The sequence below is a fragment of the Labrus mixtus genome, chromosome 14 (genome assembly GCF_963584025.1).
Source record: "Labrus mixtus chromosome 14, fLabMix1.1, whole genome shotgun sequence".
Classification (NCBI taxonomy): domain Eukaryota; kingdom Metazoa; phylum Chordata; class Actinopteri; order Labriformes; family Labridae; genus Labrus; species Labrus mixtus.
The window spans coordinates 15096194-15106258 of NC_083625.1; the positions used below are offsets into that span (position 1 = coordinate 15096194).

A 10065-nucleotide genomic window follows, 5' to 3' on the forward strand; every position below is an offset into this window, starting at 1 on the left:
AAGCCAATGGATTCTATAAGTTTTCAGAAAAAAAAATGTACTTATAATATCTATATCTGAAGAGGTTTGAGAAACAATGTTATCAGAATAACATGCGTCTTGATCCACCACATGTGGGCCCCTGTATACTTGAACACAGGGACTAAAGTAGGCTGTGTTGTCACATTGCATTCCTATATTTAATAAAAAAAAACTTTTTTCATCACCCTAATTATTTTGGATTCAATGAATTACCACAGTTAGATCTTATGGGGGTTGTGACCTGACACTATTGCATAGGCAGGACAAGCTTCGTCTCGGCTAAATGGCCACATTAATGGGTCATCGAGGATCAAACAGACAACAATTAGCCGGCCAGCCATCAAAGGCACGCGTTTCTAAGGCTCGACAATATCCACTGAGTTGTGCACGAAGGAGGGGTGAAGGGGGGGGGGGGGGGGGGGGGGGGGGGGGGGTCATTTTGTATCAGTCAAGCAAACATATAAAGTCCTGATCGTATCCTGAGAGTTCACCACAGTCGAGTACGATTCTCCATCGGGAACACCCTCTCCTCCTGCTTCGTGTGTCACCAGAGGATTGCATACGGTATGGACTTCAATGGACGTAGTGTCTCCGAGATGAACGCTTTTTTCTCAGGACAATACTGGAACCCTTCCTGCAGCTTGGATATGAACAGCAATGATGATTACGCACTGGACACCAGCAAAGGTGAGTGACTGGATAGTGGATAATATTGTGGTCAGCATTTTATACTGCTACAGCAAAACTTTTGTTATTTTTCAATTCAGGGCAGAACATGTAATAATTGATGGTTGTTTTTTTTTTTTTTTTTGCATTCAGCTCATCACAGGACGCGCTCTGACCCCAGTCGTCGCCGGAAGCGCACGACTTTCAGCAGGGCGCAGCTGAGCGAGCTGGAGAGGGCCTTCTCTGTCACACAGTACCCGGACATTAAAATGAAGGAATCTCTTGCCTCAATAACTGGGCTACCAGAGTCCAAAATTCAGGTATGAAACACTGTTCATAGACTTCAATCTTAATATTACTGAACGAGTGTAATTTTGGTTTAGATCCCTTTTAATAATTCTCCTTAAATAACCAACATTACTTATTGTCAACAGGTCTGGTTTCAAAATCGACGCGCTCGCCATTTCAAGAGCAAAAAACCGAACAAGGAGGTCCCCAAACCCTCCACAGACTACCCTCATCCACACTTCTACAGTACCATTCCCAGTCCTCCTTACCCCCAGTTGGTGCCTTGCTTCTCTCCTACAGCCAGTTTACCATCACCACCAGGCTACCCTGCTCCAAGTTTACCCGAGTCTAGCAGGCTCTCAACCATCCTGGAGAATCAGGCAATGTCCCTGCCTGCACCCAAGCCTTCATCCCCAGTCTGTGCCGGCCAAGCTACAGCCTTCTCCCCGCTTTGTGTCACAGGATTACCGCAAGAACATTACAACCAAACCCCTGCCTTTAATCACTGCCATGATGTGTTCACGGAAAGTGAACTCACTTCTTGGGCTCTGACGGAGGACTTTGAGGCTTTTCTTAGAGACGCACGGTTTGAACGTTATCCAGTCAGACAGTCTGGGCCAAAGCAGAGTTTCCAGAGTCACCTGGAGCACCAAAGCGTCTCCAGTAAAAACGACGAGTCCATGGATGACCTATCCGATCTGTGCTTTCAGGACCTGGGCGACTTCAACTTTTTGAGTTCGGACATTTCTGCGGCTATGATCGACTATCTTCTGGGTTGATCGAAAAAAGAGAAAACCGTTTTTTGGACAAGGTTTAGACATTGTAAAAAAAAAAAAAAAAAAAAGCTTTAGCTATTAGCCTATTTATTTATTATTGAGCAGAATGCCTTTTAAAAGAGATGCATTTCTCACATGACATTGTAAAAATTGTAAGAATATATGTATTTAGTGAAAGTAATTTACGCACTGTAGAGTATAACATAAGAAAAAAAATAAAAGACAAAAATTAAAATATCCCACTGGTTTGATTGTGTTTCATTCATAACCTCTTTTTCCGCCTTCGTCATCACACGGCGCCGTGGCTTAGATGGTTAAAGCGCCTGTCTAGTAAACAGGAGATCCTGGGTTCGAATCCCAGCGGTGCCTTTTACATCTACACAACCACATGATGCTCCTTGCGATGATCTTAAGGCACAAACATTTTGAAGAATGTACGTTTCAGTGAAGGGGTTTTTCAATCTTACGTCAAAGTGGTGCACTTTGGACGTTTGAGGTCAGAGATATAAAATGTAATCAGTTTCTTTTTCCAATGTGGACTATCAAATCTGAAGTTTTTCTTTCAACATTGCAACACTTAAAAACTGTCGGAGGAGTGTGTTTACCGTGGCTATCTTTTGGCTCTTCGAATAGCTCATGAAAAAAGAAAACAGAACAAAACGTATAACACCAAAGCTCAAAATTTGAAGGTTACAAAAGATTAAAAACAAACAAATCATCACCAAGAAGTAATAGTAGTAATAGGAAACACAACCCAATATAACCTAATTTGACTTGGCGTAGGGAAATACCAATGCATTGTTTACTTCAGAACATAAGTGCCATGACACATGAAGCATTACAATGATGAGAAATGTGTCCTCCATTGCATACAATATCCAGCAGAGGGTGCAAGTCTTTCACAAAAAGAGACTGACGAGTTTATGTTAGCGTTAGACCACAATGTAACACTCTTTGATTTTTGTTTGAGGGTAGATGAACAAAGCAATAAGGGGCAGTTAAAAAATAAAAATGCAATCTTTCAGTCTTTATAGTCAAGGTCAGAGTTTCCGTCAGTGCTGAAGTTAGTCACATTGTTATAGTCAGAAAACCTTAGATGTATGTTGTCTAATAATAAGGCACTCAAAAAAATTCAATATCAAGTTTATTAAATCATGCAGAATTTTACCTTTCCACCTACAGACAGGGAACATTTCTGGGTATTTATTACAAAGGGCTTAAAAACAGAAACTATCATGGGTTCACATTGTTATTACTTTAAAACTTTGCATAAAGACATAAACAGAGTGAGCTGCTCAGCATCTCATGTGACTGAAGATTCAGCCAGCTTGCCTACTTCTTCTCTGCTCTGGATGTATCAGGTGTATCCTCCTGCTTGCAGCCAAGCCAGAATTTTGCGATAGATCGTGGGTAGGGAGGGTTGACAAAGTCCACACGTTTTGTCTGCAGATCCACTCTGTAGTATTTATCTGCAGAAGATAACATTAATGAATCAACAAAAAAGTGCTTTGGAATTAAACTTAAAATGAGAATAACAATCTTGCAAGTATTTTTTGCACTTATTTCACATAAGTCTTCTGTTCTATTAAAACACATTCAAATTTGTGGATAAAAAATACTTAACGTGTTCATACCTCGATTGAAAAAATACACATTTTGAACAGGTGTACTTTTGTGCTCCTGTGGGGTGATCTCATCAATCATGTCGCTGTAGTGGCTAAAGTCAAACCAATCATCATAACCCCAAAGGTCCTCGAACAACGTTTGGTGACTGTGCCTTCCCCGATGTCCACGCCTCCGGCTGGGTCTCCTCCTCCGGTTGCCCCGCCTCATAGATGGTGGAGGAGGTGACGGCGTGGGCTTGGGACTGAGGTAGACCCGTCCCACCATGGCAGCATCAACGGGGGTCCTGATGCCCGGCCAGTCCCTGCTGGTTAAACGGGCCCCTGTGTGGTGACTGCTGACTGAAAAAAGAGATCAGAATCAAAAAAACTATGGAGTGATTCCTTCACATAGAAAACATACACAATTTGAAATATTTAGAACAAAAACTCATCACAGACTTACTGGAGCCTCCAAAGAGCTCAGTGAATACACCCTCCCACGTCTGATCGCAGAAGAGGTCAGTGTATCGTGTGAACAGCACAGATGGGGAGGACATGCTCATGCGGACACACTCCTCATGGGAGGGCTGGTGTTTGAACTCGTACTGGTGATACTTGTCACCTAAAGACAGAAAGAATCAGACAAAGTGGGCTTTCAGTTATCATGTCTCCTGCTGAGGTGTGAGCAATCAGGTCAGAAGAATTTCAGGAGCAGTACTCCTGAAATTATCTAGATATTGACATAGAGTGCATATGTGTGCATAGAGTACATAAACAGCTTACAATTCTTCATGTCTTTAATCTATTTTGCTCTGACAGCTATCACAAATACCTTTAAAAAAGTAAGCTTTCTCCTTGCCACGGTGACTTGGTGCAGGTACAGCAAAGGAAGCATCAATGTCGTCTGGTATGCCGTCAAAGCCGACTGAAATGTCTCGTGGGTAGTCGTCATCCAAGACGTCTCCGTCAAACCTCCAGTACTGATGCCCCTGAGGAGGAGTCAGAGCAAAGAGGCCGAAGTGGTGAGGTTTTATGCAACAACTGCAATACTCAGGAAACAACACATTGCTATTTTTCACTAAGCCCATTGTGTTTCTGCAGACCAAGTTCACACTGTATAACACTTCATTTTTTAAACATGCAGGAGTTCCCGCGTAAAGAGTCATCAGAAAACACTGGGCTGCTTGATAAAAATACATTGTACACACATGAGAAGGAAGGAACTCTGTACCTTAAAGATGTAGGATTTTCCCTGGCAGTTGATGCGTGTGAATGAAGCATCAATTGGCCCAGTGATTCCCCACACATCCTGAATGAGTTTGGGGTAACCGGGAAGTATGGACTTGTCGTCCAATTCAAAGAAATATTCACCTTAGAGGAAAAGCAGGCTTTGTGTCAGAGTCATATGTAGACAAATATACACATTGACAACATATTAATAACATGCACAGCTTCTATAATCTATAATTAGCCAAGCAATTGATGTCCAGATTTTATTTTGCATATCAATTCGTGGAATTCAAAAAACAAACATGTACAGGACACCTTTTGGGAACATTTGGGGGGCATAGACTGTATATAACGATGGACAGAGAAACAGCTGCCTGGGAGTGAAGCCAAAATATTTAGATCTCCCCTTGCCTCACCCATTTTCACAGATGAGCCATAGGTCAAAATCTATAAAAGTCTTAAATACATGCCAAATACATTTTTGTCTAACATGGATTCTGTTGTGATTGCTAGTTTGCTAGTTCCTACCTGAGGAATCATATTTTAAAGATTTATGTTTACAAAAACTAAAAACAGAGAAAGGCATGAAAAAACAGAGCCATGTTGGACAGAAATCCTTAATGAAGTCCAAGTTTACCTCTAAATGCATAAATGGACCCATTCTTCAGCTGCAGAAAAGCATCAAACGGTCGACTGCTGCAGGGTGCTGCGTTAGGGTCTACAGGTGGTGTGGGCTTTTGTGCGGTGGTGGGTACAGGAGCAGCTGAGGTGGTTGGGGCAACAGTGTTCAAGGCTGGTGTGAGAGTTGTAGTTTGGTTTGGTTTTGCTAGAGCTTCATGTACGTCCTCTTCTTCCTCGAAGGTATCACCACGAGAAACTGGAGGCAGAATAGAAGAAACGTTGTCACATCCTTGATTACAAATAGGCTACAAGTTTTTTCATTGAAGTCCAAGTAATTTGTTCAGTAAATCGGAAATACGTTACAACTGCACTGACTTTTTTTAGGGCACAAGGTGTCAAAGTCAGTACAGCAGCTTCCATAGTACACACACATGGAGTCACACTGACATTTCCTCTGCATGTCGAAGGAGCCACAGCGACTCAAACACGACTCTGTGGAAATTAGTTTATATGTTACCACATGAAATGACATGTCAGACTCAAAATGCAGATAAACACACTGGAGGAAGTGTGCAGTTCTAACAGATTTTATACATTAAAAAACTATATTCTTGCAAAATGCACACACATTTACATATGACAGTCTCTAGAGAAGAAGTTGTAAACTTCTGATTCATTTTTTTACTTGATGTATTTATTAACAATATCTGCAATTAAATTGGGCTGTAAAGCTTTTACTTAACTTTGGAATAGCTGATCTGGAAGACTTACCTTCTGCAGAGAAGGTGGTGTCCAGCAGCAGGATGAGGCCCAGCAGAACCACTGCTGGCTTCATGTCGTCTCACAGAACTATTTTTTTAACGTAAAATGTCAAATTTCGGCTCACAGGAGACCAGGAGCACTCTGCCTGTTTCCACAGGGAGCTTGGTGAGTTTGATCTAACTGTCCCACTTTGGGGTACAGGACTGTGTGCAGATCGATAGACATTTTGAAAAGCTGTTGACCCCCAGGCGTCTGCTGTCCTGATTGGTCAGCGATCGGTTGTGATAATGATTAAACTGTGATTGCTGATCTCTGTCCTGTCCGTCCCAGGAATGCTCTCCCAAAATGAACAAGGTCACTTCAAGGCCCAGTGAATACCCGTTGGCTTTCCTGTTATCTGGAAACACTATTGATAAAATGTCTGTTTATTTTGTTAAAAAGACATTTGATAGAATAAATCTTGTATTGTACAATGTACAAACCAGACTAGTAACCAAAGAAGTGTGTTGTCCTGCTGTCAACATATTTTTTTATTTACTGGATTTGGAGCTTGTGTTCAAATGATGGGAGTCTAAGCTCAGACATTGTGTAACCAGAGCAGTTTTTTTTCTCTATTGATCCCTGGTGTAAACAGACAACTCTAAAGCAAACACTGTGCCCTCTTCCAAATTTAACTCTGATAAACCACAGTGCCATTTTAACAAAGAGATACAACATCAAAACTATAGGATATATTTAATATAATGTCCGACGGGAGATTTTCTGACAGTATTTGATGATCAGATTCACCATCATTGAGGGACACAGAAGCTTAACCAACTCGTCAACAACAGGCAAAAAGACGGAGGCTGTGACTGATGATGTTACAATCAAACGAAATGTCCTTCAGGCATGTCTGGCTCTGAAGCTCAAATTCAGCAGTGAATAAACCAATGCAAACACTGAATAAAGCCAGTGTTTATGTGTGTGTTTGTGTGTGTTTTGTGAAGTGCTTGAAAAACTGGTTGTGGACAGACAAGACACTATATCGGCAGGTGGACTTTGGTGTGGTTTTCAGTATCAGTTAGTGGGGATACTAATGATTAGGTTGCTCCAATATCTCTAAAAGCTGTCAATCAATAAGTCAGACTGTTATAAAAGACAACTTAAAAGAACAGAAGAAACAGATACAACCGTTTTTTTTTAGAGCTATTTTTTTGAGATTCAGTAGAAACATGGAAGACTGTTTCTGTATTTGGTTCTCTTTTGAATCCTTAAAACTAAATTTGAAGTTCTCCCTCCTCTACAAAATGTTTGATGTGTGGTTGGAGATCCTTTTGCCATCCTTACATTTATGAATAATAACTAAGATTTAACACCTTAATTGCCCTTTTCTCTGTGAAGACATTTTAATAAACTTCATGCTACATTAAAACAATGTTTATTAAATGATCTGTGTGAGCTCATCTGACTCAGATTTTATATGAATCCTTTATCCACAACTGAACTTTTGCCTCATTATCAATTACATTTATACATCTGGTTTAATGCGAGGGCCCCTTTTGTGTCAAATATTAAGCCAGTCTAACAACAAGTCAGCTACCCAGCTTCTGACGAATAGGAGGCCAGCTTTCAGAAGAACGTGATCATAGAAACCTTTGAGCTTTTCATTATGGACCCGACACTTTAACACTGTCTGTCATAAAACAAGTACAATCACAGTATGAAGCTCAGGCTGATTCTTCGTTTTGGAGTTTTAGTTGGTATGGCTATTACGTGATCAAAGATTTTAATTTTTATTCCTTTGTTATTTGAAAATGTTGAAAGCAGTCAACAATAGCTTTAACTGTAAGGTTTTAACTTTGGTCATGAAAGAAGTCTGAAGCAGTGAAGGACTTATAAAAACAAAATATGTTAAGGAGACAAGTTGAATAGACAAATATTAAGAAAAAAAATCAATACGTTCAATGATTTAAAATGAGTTATTTTTGTAATAAAAATTGGTAACCATACATCCTTATGTAACACATCATAACATCATGATTGGATTTATTACTGTGTGGATTTTATGATTTAAGTGAAGTCAGCCTTATCTCACATTTGAATTGCTGGAACAAGTAATAAAACCGCAGCACTTTGAAATATTTCCATGCATTTTGTGTCAATTATAAATATGACACATGGATAAATTTAGTCATGATAGACTTAAAATACTTTTCTTATGCTGCTCTTTCATAATTTAGGCCTATGGACAGATTAGGAGACTTAAAAGCTCCTAATATTTGTTTCATTAAAAAAACATTGCTCACACTGTACTCAATGTACAGAATCTATTGTTCTCACGAGCAAATAAATCTATATCGTTATCGGATTAAGATAAAACAAGATAATCCTTTATTGATAACAGGGTTACTCAAGATACAATACATAGCCTACGATACATTACGATACGATGGGCATGACCCAAAATAATGATATCATCACAGTACAGGGATTATCATTTTATTTCAAGCACTATTGGCCTCAGACTTAGTTCCAATAAACAGATAGGGTTCCTGACTGTATAAACAAGAGAAAAAGGATGAAACAGGCAACAGGGCTTCTTTTAAGTTCAGCTTCGCAAATCCAAACGATGCCCCATGCCTTACTAATAATATTTTGTGCTGTGAGGGCCAGGAAGGCTGTTTCATACATGTGTCCAATGACTGTGCAAAGCTAAGTTAGCCAGTTGTATGAAGCTATTCCATTAAAATTAGACTACTATATTGTTTTCACAAACTTAAAAATCTGAATTAGACAGTATCACAAACAGGTGAGAGAAATAACATTAATAAAGTGCTCAGTCATGTCAGTCACTCAGTAATGTGATTTGCTAACATCTAGCCACATTAGCATGTGTTCATAGTGTTCATACAACAAATAATTGAACGTGGTGATCTCTAATTTTAAGATCCAGTTATTGAATAATATATTTTTTGCTCCCCTTAGATGACAAACCTGTCCGATGTTTTGCTATCTTTCTCTTCATCTCTCAATCTTATTTTATTTTGTTTATTTTGACAGGGACAGTGTACAGCCAATTAGCTGTACCAGAGTTAGCTATAAGCTAATTTGCATCTGTAGTCCCTGGGCAGGAGACAGAGACAACGTCTCTGTGAAGAAACAAAACATAGACTAACAACATCTTCACAATAGTAAGACAGTACACAACCACTGAACAATGGCATTACACTAGTCCACAGTGAAATTCATACATTATATTAAAACAATAATAGGCTAAGAGCACTTAACTTTAAAAACTACACTAAAAAAACACAGCTATACTGCAACATATATCGCCAATACACCACAATGGCAAAGCCATAATAACATACTGTATCAATATGCTACAACATTATCAAACATAGTTCATGAAAAAGTGTTTATGTGTGATGAGGACATGATTGAGTTGATTTGAGCCATGATTTGATTTTAAATTTAAATTCAGCAAAGCTACGGCACTCTCTGGAGTTCTCTGTACCTCTAATAGAGACGGCTGATTTGCCAAACTCAGAGGATCTGTGCTGTATAACACAATCCCCTCTGTTGGCGCTCCTAGTTGTTCTTCCCCCATCTGCACGCGGTGATATGAACTCTTTTAGTAGGGAAGGAGCCAGACCATTAATAACTTTATACACTAGACAAGCATCAGCAAGACCCACAACATTGTCAAAGGTCAGGAGGTTATACCTCTGAATGATGTTACAGTGGTGGTAACTTGTTGGCTTTTTGTCCAGGGCCTTGAGTATTTGCTTGTACAGGGTTTGGAGAGGGACGAGTGTTGTTTTACCTGCTTGCGACCAGCTTGTGATACAATATGACGTGTGAGAAAATCATTGAGTGCACATATAGCTTTGCTGCATTAATGGGTAACTGGTTTCGGATAAACCTTAAGTTCCTTAGGTTAAATTTTATAGTGTTACACAGTTGTTTCACGTGTTTCTTAAAAGATTATCACTATTATTATTATGCTACTTCAACTTCATTTGAAACAGGCTGTTCAATATGATTTTATCCACCTCTTTTAACCTTTTACTATCACCTTCTTTTACAAGCTTCATCTTCCTCACTCTCTGTGT

General features: G+C 39.6%; 2 protein-coding genes and 1 non-coding gene across 3 annotated transcripts; 2 read left to right on the forward strand and 1 right to left on the reverse strand.

The window, feature by feature from the left end:
- The first annotated feature begins 587 nt into the window (after positions 1-587).
- Positions 588-1861, forward strand: LOC132988740 (cone-rod homeobox protein-like). The gene is made up of 3 exons (XM_061056312.1): positions 588-708; positions 841-1007; positions 1122-1861. Exons 1-3 carry the CDS (start codon positions 588-590, stop codon positions 1752-1754), a joined length of 921 nt encoding a protein of 306 aa, XP_060912295.1. The 3' UTR covers positions 1755-1861.
- A 185-nt stretch (positions 1862-2046) lies between these two features.
- On the forward strand, positions 2047-2120 carry trnat-agu (transfer RNA threonine (anticodon AGU)). The gene has a single exon. It is a non-coding gene; the product is annotated as a tRNA-Thr (tRNA).
- Positions 2121-2878: 758 nt separating this feature from the next.
- Positions 2879-6170, reverse strand: vtnb (vitronectin b). The gene is made up of 8 exons (XM_061055266.1): positions 5978-6170; positions 5582-5698; positions 5223-5462; positions 4587-4726; positions 4188-4344; positions 3819-3977; positions 3386-3715; positions 2879-3220 (listed from the first exon to the last, which is right to left on the reverse strand). Exons 1-8 carry the CDS (start codon positions 6039-6041, stop codon positions 3084-3086), a joined length of 1344 nt encoding a protein of 447 aa, XP_060911249.1. The 5' UTR covers positions 6042-6170; the 3' UTR covers positions 2879-3083.
- Positions 6171-10065: the final 3895 nt, after the last annotated feature.